We start from the raw sequence: 14,157 nt of genomic DNA, 5'->3' as shown, positions 1-14,157 counted from the left end.
CCTAAAGCCCATCAGGCCATCCTCAAACAAATCGGTCCACTAACGCGAGTCCTAACCCGGATAAATGGGGCAGGCCGGATGGTTCATGAGTGCGGGCCAAACAGAAAAAGTTTAGCCCAGTAATGTGACAGAAGGTAAGGGAAGTGAGCCCAGTTACTTCACAATCTTGGCCGCATGCACACAAGGAGGAATTAAATGACTGCTTGGCATGCAGAGGGGCTCTGACGCCTCCATACGTATAGATCTGAGTGACAGAGACAGATGACACTATAGCAGAGAGACAGCTAGACGTCACTAGTAGACAAAAGAAAGAGGAATAAAAGGGAATAAACGTCTTCTTCCCTATCCAAGTATAATCCTTGTCTAACATATTTGAAATTTAATGGGTCACACACATAAAAAATTATATAAAAAAATAAAATGAAAAATTAAATTAAATAGGATTTAATTATATATAAATTGATATTTAAAATAAAATTATAATTTAAAAAAATTACAATTTTGATCTAATTAATTTAGTAGAAATTTAATTATAATTATCTAAAAATTTATTTGTCTATCAATTAAAATTTTAAACTGTAACTGCAATTTATTTATTTAATTAATTAATTAAATAAATACTATTATAATAAAATTCTGAAATTTTAGTATAAAAGGCAAGATATGAGAATTTAGACTCCGGTCGATAGAAAATTTTTGGTAGCCTCGAAAATTTATGAAAAAGAAAGATATGAGAATTTAGGCTCCGGTCGATAGAAATTTTTTGATAGCCTCGAGAATTTATGGAAAAGACAAAACATTAGCATTTAAAATTTTTCTCCTCCTTAATTTTCTTAAAATTATTTTAAAAATTTTCCATTGTTATTTCCTATGAATACTGTTAGAAACAGAAATTATTCTAAAATTTATGTGGATATTATTAAAAACTGAGCATTTATATGATTTATAGTTTAAAATAATCCAAACAAAGCCAATGATATTCTATTTTACTAAAAAAAAATAAAAATTTTTTATTTTTTCTTTAAATATTATTTTTTATTTAAATATCAAATTTCGGTTTAAATAATTAAAGCGTAACGGAGAGTTATATTTATTATTGAATTAATCTTATTAAATTTTATGTGATAAATAAAAAGTTGGTATTCTTGAAAATTTTGAGATCTGAAATCAAAATTATTTTGATTTGTTGTTTTATGTTTTAAGTGTTGAAATAATTAAAAAAACAAATTTCTGCCAGACGTGTTCAGGAAGAACATGACTGCAGGGCCACGTCCACTGTCGTGCTTGCCTCCGGTGGCTTCATGATTATCACGAACGATGGTTCTGCAGATCCAGCAGAGTCGTCGTCGATGGTTCTGCGGTTTGGTGCAAATCTCCACTCCTTTCCGATGGAGTCAATCTCAGTCGAGGCGTGTTGTTGCATCGCGCTGTTGCAGCAAGCAGCCATGCCCGAAGGTGAGACCCAGTCGGTGTGCACCGTTGAGGCGCGCTGTTGCCTTGCGCTCTCATCGCTCAATGGCTGACGGCGAGGCCTCGCAAGGCGTGGCTGAAGCATGGCATGGGCAGGCATCCTCGTCAATGGCAGGAGAAAGTGAGAGGAATTGTTCTCCTCTCTATTCTCGTCGACGGAAAGGATGAAAGATCGCCGGTGTTACTTTGGTCGGCCGGTGGACGCGCAACCGTTGCGCAATCTGCTGGACGATGAGTAGCGATCGTCGACTGTGCTGGATTAAGGGGCGGCGGCTAGGGCATTATCTCTAGGAAGAAAATGAAGTCAAATTGTTGTCTGGTCCCTACAACTTTTTAAAGGTTTTCAAGTTGGTCCTTTTCAGGCTAAAAATAAATTAAAAAAATTATATTCAGTCTATAAATTAAATGACTATTTAATTTAAATAGTTTTTATTAATTTGGACCATTTAAATATTTTTAAAAATAATTAAAATTAATTTTAATGTATTTAATTAGAAACATAAATAAAATTATTTTATTCATTAAGTTAATTTTGAAAATTAATGACATTAAATTTAATTTTATAATTTACTGTTAAAATTAATTTTTTAATATGATTAGAGGTCTGAATAAAATTATTTTATTCATGAATTAATTTTTATTGACACTAAAATTAAAATATTAAATTGTTTAATTTTTAATTTTAACATATAAAATTAATAATAAATATAAAATAAATTAATGGTTAATTTATATGAATTTAAAATGATTTATTTAGATAATGGATGGTTATGGATAAATTTTGAAAAGTTAAATGTGTTTGGATAAGAGATTGGTTTATTTTTAATAATTTTTAAATAGGGTATGTGTGGCATGCCTTTTCTTTTTATTCTGGATTGTAAAATTCTCTTTCTATCTGCCTCCTCTTAATATAAATCAAGATTTTTTTTTTTAGTTATGCAATTAGGATATATAAATAGAAATTTTTATAAGCTCAAAAAGAAAAGAAAACGCTTGAAAATTATAGAGTATTGGATGTGGTGCAATCGAGGAGCCTTTTTTACTTTTGAAGATCAAAGAAGATGTTACCTATATTTTTAAATCATTAAGTTCCTTTTACAGTTCAAAAAAATTATTTTTAAAATGTCCATAATCATCCAATTAGAATGACATGTTAGGGCTGTGATATGTATGATATACAACAATAATATCTATGCATAAGCTCTAAATAAAAATCTTAGAATTAAAATTTCTAATTAAAATTTTAAGTACATGTTAAGAATATGATGGCTTACCACCCATTGTTATACCATAAAATTAGAACTCGGTTTTTATTAATTTGTTCGGCAAACTCAATGTTAATTTCACCCGAATATGTTTAGTGTTATAAAATATTTGATATTTTTGAACAATTGTTCTACTTAATTGGAAAATCTATAATCATGTAAGTTTAGGGTAAGAGTTAGACATAATATATAAGATATGATAAACATAAAGAGTTGTTATCTACATGATCGAGGAGTCATATAGAAATTGTGATTGATAAATTATATTATCTACCTAATTTAATTTATAATAATTTGTTGAACAAATTCAAGATTATTTAAATTAAACGAGATCCTAATTTATTAGGAGATCTACTACTGGATTTTTTGAATTAATAAATAGGGTTATTAATTTGAATAAAATAGTGAAAAACTAATTAAAGATCTTATCTAATAATTAGAAAAATATATGAGACTAATAATTAAATATCTCTACGTGAATAGAATATAGTCCCATCATGAGTAAATTATCTATCCCTACGTAGCATAGTTGATGTTAACAAATAAACTAAATTAAACTTCTTAGACTAATATCGCAATTTGAATTGTTTTCAAGCAAGAAAAAATGTTGTATATTCCCGATCAAGACAATGTTCTTGATGAGAATGCTAGTGATGATGTTAAGGATATGTACGATCATCATATTGATGATGACGTGGAAGCTACATGTGTGATGTTAGTTAACATGAGTCCTGAACTTCAGTATATTTATGATTGAGAAAAATGAGAGGTGGACCTACGAGTGACAAATGAAGCAAGGGTTGCTACATTAGCCGTAAAAATTTATCATATGCTTTTTCCCTCTTGCGTATTATTAGAATTGAATAATTGTTATTATATTCTAATACTTTACAGAAACATTATTTGAGTTTATTTTTTAGTGGATTCAAGTTTATTATTGAAAATAATATTTGTTATTTTATAATAAATGAGATTATTATGAAACTGAAATTTATATAGATAGACTATAATATTTCTTCTAAAAAATTTATTCCCAATATAAAAAGAGAATTAAACTAGATAATCAACACCTTAACTTTGATTTTATAGATTTGGTCACGTAAATAAAACAAAAATTATTAAAACAAGATTATATTCAGTTTATATATATATATATTTCAAACTTTTATCACTAAATATATATTTCTTATAACTATTCAAATTTTCAATTCTTTAACATCTATATACATTTATATTCATATAAATATTATAATTTAAATTATTAAATAAGATCACAATATATAATTGAGTTATATATAAACATAAACATAAACAAGCAAATGAGATGTGAATGGCTTTCTAAGCTTAACTCTGATAAAGCCAGCAGGCGAGACATGACAAAATACTATCGATCCCATGAAGATCACAAACACACAACGTAGGAATGCCAGCAGTTGAAGGACAAAATTGAAAGGCTAATAAGGGACGAAACACTCTGGAAGTTTGCTAGAAAGGACAGGAAGGATAAGAGACTTGAGCTTGAGGTAAGAATACCAGAAAATACTATTGATAATGAAGCCATTAGGGTTATACATGTGATTACAAGTGGCACTAGTGATTGCAAGGGAAAGAATAAATGCACCCCTGAGGATGTCTTATCCGTTAAGTAAGAACCATGGGCAAAATAAGAGATAAAGTTTGGGCCAATAGACAGGGTGACATAAACTTTACATAATGACCCACTAGTTATAAACATTTGGTTGAACAGGTATGATGTAAGACAAGTCTTGATAGGTACAGGTAGCTCCGTTAATCTTCTCTCTTTAGAAATATTTAATAAGTTGGGTTTAGATAAAATAATCTTGCTAAAGTCTCCTACTCGTTAGTGGGACTAGGGGATAAAACCGTGGCAGTTCTTGGCATCATTAATCTTCCACTTGTGTTGGGGGATGAGAAGCATAAGCGGGAGTTGTATGCAGAATTTATGGTGGTTGATATTCTACTCGCTAATAATGTAATACTCAGTCACCCAGCCTTAAATTGCTGTGAGATAATAATTAATATGGGTGCTTTGTGTTTAAAGTTACTAGCTCCAAGGGGATTGGCAATTGTTCGAGGCAGCCAGAAGTCACCACAAGAATGCTATAGGCACTCAACGAAAAGTCTCAGAAAAGTAATGATACCATTTGATCTGCTGGAAAAATCAGACTCTCATACGAAGCCAGAACCAGTAGAATCGGTAGAAGAAATCTTCTTAGAAGCAGATAAAAAGGTACGCTTTGGAAATTTATTAAGTAGTGTAGTTAAAGGATAATTTGGTAAAATTACTAAAATGCAGAATGACCATCTTTGCTTGGTATCCAAAGGATGTAACAAGTGTAGACTAGATCCTAATCACCCACAAGCTGTTTATTGATGAGTCAATAAAATCGATACATCAAAAGAAAAGGAAGTTTGCCTCAGAAAGACAATATGTAATTAAGGAAGAAGTTAACAAACTTTTGAGTGCAAATTTAATAAAAGAAGTCCAATATCCTACATGGTTGCGAATATAGTTTTGGTCAAAAAGATAAATGAAAAGTGAAAAATGTAATTTATATACTATTTATAATTACAACAAATTTTAAAAATTTATCAATTAAATCTTAAAATTTTAAATTAATATTAATTATACTCTTAATTTTATTAATATCGTGATGGTATATTAAATAGACTGTATTAATTTTATTAATATTTAATAATAAAAATAATACTTTGAAATTTAATTTGATGGTGAGTGGATATAAGTAAATCTGAGAGTGATATAAATTTTATTTTTTTAATTTTCAATTCTCAATTAAAAAAAAATTTAAAACATAATTTTTTTTAATTTACAGAAAGTCAACAAAATAATTGAGAAAATTAATTATTTCAAATCATAAATTACACTAAAATAGCATTAAAAAAGAGCTTAGATGCAAATTGAAATTTATAACTTGCACTATTTAGTTAATTAGCATAAGCCTAAGAATGAGCAGTGAAATTTTCTCCAAATTAAATTAGAGAATAATGTCAATTTACATAAATAAGAAAAAGGAGAACTTAATTTGAAAAAGTTCAAATGCTTCTAATTAAGATTGCTTGCAAAAACTAGGAAAAAAGGGAAAATTTAAAGAAAAAGCATTAATATTATCGGACAAATAATTCCAAGTACGATTTACGAGCAAGCGCAGCAAAACCGTTGGGTGGCGCTTCGAGAAGAACCACAGCCTTTGTCAAATCATTCAATCTTCTTCATCTTCTTCCTCTTCTTCTTTATTTTTCAAAAATTTTTGGAGCCCTTTTACCTCAAAAATCAATCATACATACTTAATACATCTACAACACACAATCGTATAGTGTTGCTGCATAGTGCTGAGTTTTTTTTTTTATAGAACTCTTCAATTTCAAGATCTTCTCTGTCTTTCTCCCATTACTCAGGTACCCTTTTCTTTTATGTTGTTGGATTTGAGCTCGGTTTCTGCTTTTCCTTGCTTTTACGTGGTTTCTTCACTTTGATTGTAATGTAAATTTTAAGTCTTTGGGCTTGGGTTCAATTATTCCCTTCTGGTGTGCTTCTGGAATTGATGTTTTGTGTGATCAAGATTGATCTTTCATTCATTGTCTTTGGGTTAGTTCTAGTAGTTTTGGGGGGGTGATCATGTCTAATTATGATGCAGGAATCGAACCTATTGCCCTTTTAACTTACCCATTTTTCAAACTTGCTCTAATCAGTTTTGCTTTTGTTGAAATGGATGTCCATTCTAGAATGCTAATGGGTTCAAGTGGTTCTTGGGCAGCAGATTCATCAAGCATTTATACTCTTCTTCTTTCTACATCTCATGAATTTAATAATTTTCAAATATTTCGTTTCTTGCTTTCAAATTAATTTTCTTCCATGTAAAAGCTAGATAAATTATTCTTTGTTGCTAATCAGAGTAATCCTTTATTTGTATTTAGTTGAAATTATTCTCATCCATAGAAAGGATGCATTTGATTATGTCTTTTCTTCAGAATGATGCATTTACTTTTGTTTTCTTTATTCAGCTACTTGTGGGTTTAAACATGAAAGGAGTTGGAAATACCTCTAATTAACTCATACCTTTTTTTTTGTTAAGAGACAATTATGCATTTTAACATTTGAAGTGCCTCATGGGAAATTCCATTAGCTTTACTGGTGTTTGACCATGCAAAAACTTACGTTGATGCAATTTTATGATGGATGGATTGGAGCCAAAGATAAAAACTGTCAACGTCACACTTCACACAATAATCTTTTTGGCTACATCTTGGGTTTTATTTCTTGCTTGTGGCCAGCATGGTAGTTTATATCTATGTAGTTAAATGTAAATGGCAAATTTTGCTGTTCTGACTCTATGTTTATATTTTTATACCAGACAGATCAATATGCGGGGTGCTGGAAAGAAAGCCACGCATCAAGAATCTAACAAATGTTCTTTCTCAAAGACAGAGAATGGATCTGTGTTAATTGCATCATTCAAGTTAAAGAAAGGCAGCAAACTATCTCATTGCAAAAAACATAAACCAAAACCAAAATCAAAATCAACATCACAATCTCATATAAAAGCAATTGGTAAAAATTTGCTGAAAAGCACAGTTACTGACCCTTCGAGCAGGAGGATCAGGAATGATTCTACGAGTAGAAAGTTGATCAGTAGAAAAATCCTAAAAAAAGCACTTGAGCCTAAGAAGTTGGCTTCTTCAAAGCCACGAGGCAAACATTCTTCTGTTATTGCTTCTGAGGAGAATGGGAAAAAGGCTAACAGGGATGTCACAATTAAAAACCTTAACAAGAGGAGGAATAAAAGAAGAAGAAAGGAGAAGGTGGAACTAGATGAACCATCACGCTTACAGAGGAGAGCAAGATACTTGCTGATTAAAATGAAGCTGGAACAGAACCTCATAGATGCTTACTCTGGGGAAGGCTGGAAAGGTCAAAGGTATGTTAGTTTTAATCACATAACTCCATTTTAAGAAAAGGGAATTCTGTTCAGCCTTTAATTTCTCAAATGACATGGAAGGAGTTCTCTGGAAAGAATAATTTTAGTTATGAATGTTTTAGCCAAGGAATCTGTTTAAGTTTTAACCTCTTTTTAATTAGTATGATCATATATATATATATAGATATAGTTTCACAACATTAGAGTGTACTGGATCCTCACACTTTCTTTAATCTTGCTTTTAGTTGAACTATCTTAATACAGAGTGAGGAGGTAACTATATTTGGAATCCTTGTGGGTTGTTATGTTTTATTCTTGCTGATTCTGCTTATGGTTACCAGTTGTTTTTTTATCTCACAATGAAATGGAAAATTTTCCCTGACTGAGCTTGGGCTTAGGCTTAACTCAAAAGACATTGTCCAAATATTGGGTGAAAACAGTTTGGAAATACTGATCATTTGTCTTAATTTTAATGCCACATTTATATGAACCACTTGAATTTTTGCACCTGTTCCAGGAGCTTATTATGAGTTTGTGACCCAAAGATAAAAATATAGTAACTAGAAAACAAAAGAATGGATATTCAATTGACCTGAAATTTAATATTCATACAAGCTTTCTTATGGAAAAAGCTTCTGTTGATCTTATTTTTTGCTTGATTTCCTATAGTCGAGAGAAGATCAAACCAGAAAAGGAACTGCAAAGAGCCAAGAAACAGATCTTGAAGTGTAAGCTTGGAATACGCGATGCAATCCATCAGCTGGATTCACTTAGTACAGTGGGATGTATTGAAGATTCGGTTATTGCACCTGATGGATCTGTTTCTCATGAACATGTAAGCATGCATAATAATTTTCCTTCTAAAATTTTTGTTAGTTTTTTTATAATATTGTAAAACCTCAAAAGAGTTAAAACTTCTTGTGAATCCTTTTTAATGGAGGTGTAATTGGGTATATCAGAATGAAATACATCCAAATGGAAGTATCTCATTTGCTGGATCATAATTATATATCCTTGTTTCCCTTCTTACATCCAGATATTCTGTGCTAAGTGCAAATCCAATGAAGTTTTCCCAGATAATGATATTGTACTCTGTGATGGGACATGCAACTGTGCTTTTCACCAGAAATGCCTAGATCCTCCATTGGACACTGAAAGTAGTAAGTATTTACTTTTTCTTGTGAATTTTTTCTTTTGAGTTGTGGAAACAAGTGGCTTCTTCCAAAAATTTGATTTATTTTAATCTGCAGTACCACCAGGAGATCAGGGATGGTACTGCAAGTTTTGTGAATGTAGGATGGAAATTATAGAAGCTATGAATGCACATCTTGGGACCCAGTTCTCAGTGAATGCCGCTTGGCAGGTTATCAATTAATCTTCCAGAGCTCTACTTTCATAACTTCTATGTAGATAAGCTTTGCCTGTTCTATTAACCAAAATAATAGTAGTTTTTTCCCCTGAAATAGGATATATTCAAAGAAGAAGCAAATTTTTCTGATGGTGGAAGTATGTTGTTGAATCCAGAACAAGAATGGCCTTCAGATGATTCTGCAGATGATGATTATGATCCTGAAAGGAGGGAGAACAGTATCAGTGGAGCAGGCACTGATAATGATGCCTCTGATGATGCAAGCAGTGCGACTAGCTTGGGTTGGTCTTCAGATGGTGAGGTTTTTTCAGGATCTAGGAAGTGGGAGATGGAAAGCACAGATTTTAGAAATCAATCCATTTATAGCAGTTTAGATTCTGATGAATCCAGTGATGGGGAAATTATGTGCGGCCCTAGACGGCGAAGAGCAGTGGACTACAAGAAGTTATATGATGTGAGTACTTGAAATTCAATAAAAAAATTGTTAACTCTGGATTTTCTGTAGAACCAAAGATATAGGGTTGAAAGAGTCTAGAATAAGCCACATAGATGTAATGTTTTCTAGTGGTCTTCCCATTTGTTATTATCTCTAAAGATATCTTGCTGTCATTAACACTCAACTGAACTAAGCATTAAAAAAAAAAAACTAGTTGAAGATCATCCATATGGTTGCTTTCCTCTATTTCATCTGTTTAAGGTTTTGTCTTTAGATAGATAGAGGAGCATATTGTCTCCCTAGTAACTACTTCCTTCAACGTGTGCTCCTCACTTTTCTTTCTCCTGCAATTTCAATTTGCTCAACTTTTCATGCTTTTGCAATTGATTGTCTAAAATGCCACTGACCAAACGATCTCCATCTATCTTCTATCAACTTTTCCTCAATTCACTCCTCTTCCACCTTCATAAATGCAGCTATTCCTAACCTGGTTCATCCTAATATTTCTGCACATTCATTTCTATCATTATCATTTCTGCCATGGAGTCTCACATAAATGTTTTTCCCTCTGCCCAATATTTGTTTCCAGACATTATAATCGGTTAGGTTATGGTATAAAACATCTCTTGAACTTGCCTGTTATTTCAGACCAAAAAAAAAAAAGAAAAAAAGAAAAAAAGAAACTTGGCTGTTATTTTGAGATTACGTAGAACTTGTTTCACTCCACTTTACCCATTTTATTTAATGGTTGACATCCTTCACTCCAGCGTTCATTGGAAAGATACAGCTTAAACATCTGAAATTAAGTTCTATTCATATTGAAGCTTAAATTGTTTTATGTATTTATTTATTTTTTTCTGAGTATCAAGGTTATTTTTTTTCTTCAATTAGGTTGCCAGCCAACCTTGATTGATTGAATGCATTTATACTCAAGATCAGACACTTTTTTAATTCAGCGTTTTAATCTTTTTCATGTAATCTAGTTGTGGAGCAATTTTATGTTTTATTTGTGCCGTGTTAATTGACATGCAGTTCATAATCCTTTTTCTAACATCGATTGATTTTTTCCCTGCATTTTAGGAGATGTTTGGAAAGGATGCTCCAGCACATGAGCAAGTTAGTGAAGACGAAGACTGGGGTCCTGGAAAAAGAAAACGGAGAGAAAAGGAGTCAGATGCAGCCAGCACACTTATGACATTGTATGAAAGTGAGAAGAAAAGTAAAAAATTTGAAACCATTGAAGTTAAGAGGAAACTTTCTCGAGATTCACATGTTAGAAGGCCATTTTTCAGAATTCCCCCTTCTGCAGTTGAGGTAGTAATGTTTCATTTCTCATATTAAGCATGTTGCTAGGGCATTTTCCCCTCCCTATTCTCTTTGACAGTAAATATTTGGTAGATTGCTTAACGTTTCCTTTCATTTCTTTCATGTGCTGTCAGAGACTTCGGGAAGTTTTTGCTGAGAATGAACTTCCATCTAGAACTGTCAAGGAAAACCTTTCAAAAGAATTGGGTCTCGACCCTGGGAAGGTATTAACTTAGCCTATCAGATCTATTTATGTGGTAGAATGACACATTAATTTCATCAATTAGCTAATCAATTAAAAGGTGAAAAAATTGGCTATTAGATAATCTGATGCCTGAAATTCTATATACTTAATTTGACAATTGTAATGACTTCAAAGTAGGAAAACATCTTTCGTTTACCTGTAAAAGAGGCAAGCCTTGTACTGTCCCTTCCATTGGAGCATTTTACCTCGTAAAACTCTGTAAAATATTAGTTTCTAATCCAATAAAAATGTTATTATTTCACTAAATGTTATGTGCATTAGCATACACTGAAGTTGCTGCGATGCAAAAGAAACCAATATAGTTGGGTGTGTGTTCATCATTAGTACCAGATCTATGCAGAACTGCAGACCTGTATCCAACGCTATTTGGTTAGAAGTGAGGGAGGCAAGGCAAAAGGCCATGCTTTTGTTGTATCATTATCCGAATATCATTATGTCATCCATTTTTTTCACATGTAAGCTTCAATTTCAGGTCAGCAAATGGTTCAAGAATGCACGATACTTGGCTCTAAAATCTAGAAAGGTAAGTTTGTAGCACGTGTTCAGTAAATGCAAATGTTAGTCTATCAGTACTTGTTCCCTAGAGTTATATGGCTGCTGTGTTTATTTTACTGTTGCAACTCATTTATTCTTTTTCCTTTCTGGTATATTAAGTAATTAATGCTATGACAAGACAAACATGAACTAGAAAGTAACTATAATATATTTGGAGGTGATGAACAAGTAATATATTTTGTTTACATGTTATTTGCTTATTTTTTATTTACTTTGTTTGCATCATGTTATGACTTAAGGAAGAAAGAAATAGTAGATTAGTCTCTTCAGTCAATTGTAACTTTAGAAAGTAGTTATGAGACCAAAATTGTATAAATAGGAACTTGCTTGTAAAGAGAAATATATCCAAGATCATTAGTATTCAAGATAAACTCTTTCTCCCTATTTCTGCTCTCTCCTCTTCTCTAATTCTCGCTATTACTTCTCCCCTTTCTATTTATTTTCTCAACCCAATCTACTTCTATTTCTTTCTCTCTTTATTTCTCTATTGCAAAGGGAATTACAGGTATGCTATGTAACACATCAACATATATATGGATAGGCATAATTTCCTATCATGTTATTATATTTTGACAATTGATCAAACTAGCGAATCAGGAGTCATCAAGATCATCCTTCATTAGAATTTAAGCTTGACTGTTATCTCATCTGGCAGGCAGGGACAGAACTTTGCAATTCTAGTACCAAAATCCTCAGAGAACCCAGATTAGATGATATGAAGGAACAAACTGCTGATCTAATGGAATTAAATAATGCATTGATGGAAACTAGTATATGTAAGCTGCAGAATTCAAATCAGGTGTTCCAGAGAAAGGATCCAAAGTCTCTAAGCAGCAGTTTGGAGAAAAATGAATGGGAAAGGGCGTCCATTGGATCACCTTCTAAAAGCAATAAGGTATTTGTTGGCTCGAAGTCGTGTTCCTCTGCATTATCCCCACAATCTTGCCGTTAGTGTTCTTCTATTTTTTCAACCTGTTTCTGCTATTGATTGCCTGGTTATTCATAATTGAATCAACTTGGTAAATAATAAGATCTGAATTTTTACAACACTCTGTGATAGTTAACATGATCATTATCTTGACTCGGCTACATGTCCCCTTGGATGAGAGACAATGATACAAACATGCATGTGCACATATACCAAAGACCACCTCTGTTGAATATGCTATGAATGTGTGCCATTTGCTTTTTGTTTGTCTTGCATTTGACAACATGTGGGTGCTACATATGGGCAACCGAAACTCAGGCAAATAGACAATGTTCATAAACAAGTGATTGAAGCATGGGTAGATTAGACATCTCATCTGGTTTTAACCGAGTTTTATTTGAAATAGGGCTCGTAGTGAGCTATCAGATAACCAAGCACTTATTGACATGGAAAAATAAAAGGGTGGAGGTTATAGTTTAAATGTTGTAGTACGGAAGCAGCATTCTAAAATTTGTGTGCTTTGTGCTTGCTACTCTCATGTAGCAAACTAGGAACTCGTAACAAAAGTTTTCTCATTCTCATATTTATTTTATTACTTGTTATATTCAGATCAATGTTGAGTACAGTGATGATATGAGCTTGAAGAATCTGTTAAAATCAAAAACAAAGAGAGGGAAAAGGAGGAGCAACTCCATGTCAGCGACGATGTCTCAAGTGGCTGAGGCTGAGATGGAGAGACTTTGTAGAGCCAAGATTAGGCTAGAGAGTATGAAGCAGAAATTACAGGGACTACAAACTGGCAAGTCTAGGAAGTCAAACAAAAACCAGTTACGTCAAGAATCTGTTATTTTTGTTCCCATTGCGGAGATCAGGGAAAAGGTTTGATCTTTGGGAAACTTACATATATATTTTTCGAGGCACTGTTGTTTACTTGTAAATATTTTGTTTCTAATCTATTGCAAGTCATTCTCTGCTCTTCAGTTTTAATGGTTATTTCTAAAGCACTGTAACAGGGCGTAAAGGTCAACAAAGTAGTAAACTGCATGACCTTAAAAAAAAAAAAAAAAAAAAAAAAAAAAGACTCAAGGCCTGTTTAGTTTAGTTTAGTTCATGTATATGGCTAATTAATAGCTGTTAGTATGTAGAATGATTAATAAGAGTATATATCAATTTTACTGTATTAATGAAATAAATATAAAAATATTAATTTATTATATAATATATATAATAATTAATAAATATTTTAAAATATAATTATTTTTATGCATATACATAATCGTATAATATAATAAGAAATATTAAAATTTTTTTAAAAAAATAAATATTATAGCTGATTTAATTATTATTTAGGGGTATTAAATAAAAAAATTCAAAAATTTATGATTATTTATAATTATATTCAACACTTAGAAATTTTAAATGGTAAAGTTAAATCTTTTCAATTTATCATAATTATAGTCAAGAGTGTTAAATTGAATTTATATAAATTAACGGTAAATTATAATATAGTTTTTAAAATTCTATTTAAGTAATAAAATAGTGCTTAAATGCATATTTTTATTACAATAATTTTATTTTTTTATTAATTTCATTATTTATTTTCTAT

The 14,157-nt window shown here is 31.6% G+C and overlaps 1 protein-coding gene across 3 annotated transcripts; it reads left to right on the top strand.

Moving 5' to 3' along the window:
* Positions 1–5,843: 5,843 nt before the first annotated feature.
* Positions 5,844–13,530, top strand: LOC110600218 (pathogenesis-related homeodomain protein). Of its 3 annotated transcripts, none has more exons than XM_021737011.2 (11): positions 5,844–6,173; positions 7,130–7,693; positions 8,363–8,528; positions 8,730–8,853; positions 8,944–9,056; positions 9,160–9,516; positions 10,579–10,812; positions 10,938–11,027; positions 11,541–11,591; positions 12,279–12,518; positions 13,161–13,530. In XM_021737011.2, exons 2-11 carry the CDS (start codon positions 7,140–7,142, stop codon positions 13,434–13,436), a joined length of 2,205 nt encoding a protein of 734 aa, XP_021592703.1. In that variant the 5' UTR covers positions 5,844–6,173; positions 7,130–7,139; the 3' UTR covers positions 13,437–13,530. The 3 variants fall into 3 exon arrangements, with proteins under 3 accessions (XP_021592703.1, XP_043806513.1, XP_043806512.1); XM_043950578.1 differs by having other exon boundaries at positions 7,119–7,693; XM_043950577.1 differs by lacking the exon at positions 5,844–6,173 and having other exon boundaries at positions 6,192–7,693.
* Positions 13,531–14,157: the final 627 nt, after the last annotated feature.

Source organism: Manihot esculenta, chromosome 14 (assembly GCF_001659605.2).
Source record: "Manihot esculenta cultivar AM560-2 chromosome 14, M.esculenta_v8, whole genome shotgun sequence".
NCBI classification, from domain to species: Eukaryota; Viridiplantae; Streptophyta; class Magnoliopsida; order Malpighiales; family Euphorbiaceae; genus Manihot; species Manihot esculenta.
The sequence above is the reverse complement of the archived record's forward strand: the minus strand, read 5'-3'. Positions and strand labels throughout refer to the sequence as shown.

What these genes read in the sequence shown, in the direction of transcription:
- LOC110600218 (XM_043950577.1), top strand. Translation starts at nt 7,083, where the DNA reads ATGGCAAATTTTGCTGTTCTGACTCTATGTTTATATTTTTATACCAGA. An exon ending in GATCTGTTTCTCATGAACAT is followed by an intron (nt 8,529 to 8,729) that starts GTAAGCATGCAT and finishes TCTTACATCCAG; the next exon opens with ATATTCTGTGCTAAGTGCAA. An exon ending in CACCTTCTAAAAGCAATAAG is followed by an intron (nt 12,519 to 13,160) that starts GTATTTGTTGGC and finishes TGTTATATTCAG; the next exon opens with ATCAATGTTGAGTACAGTGA.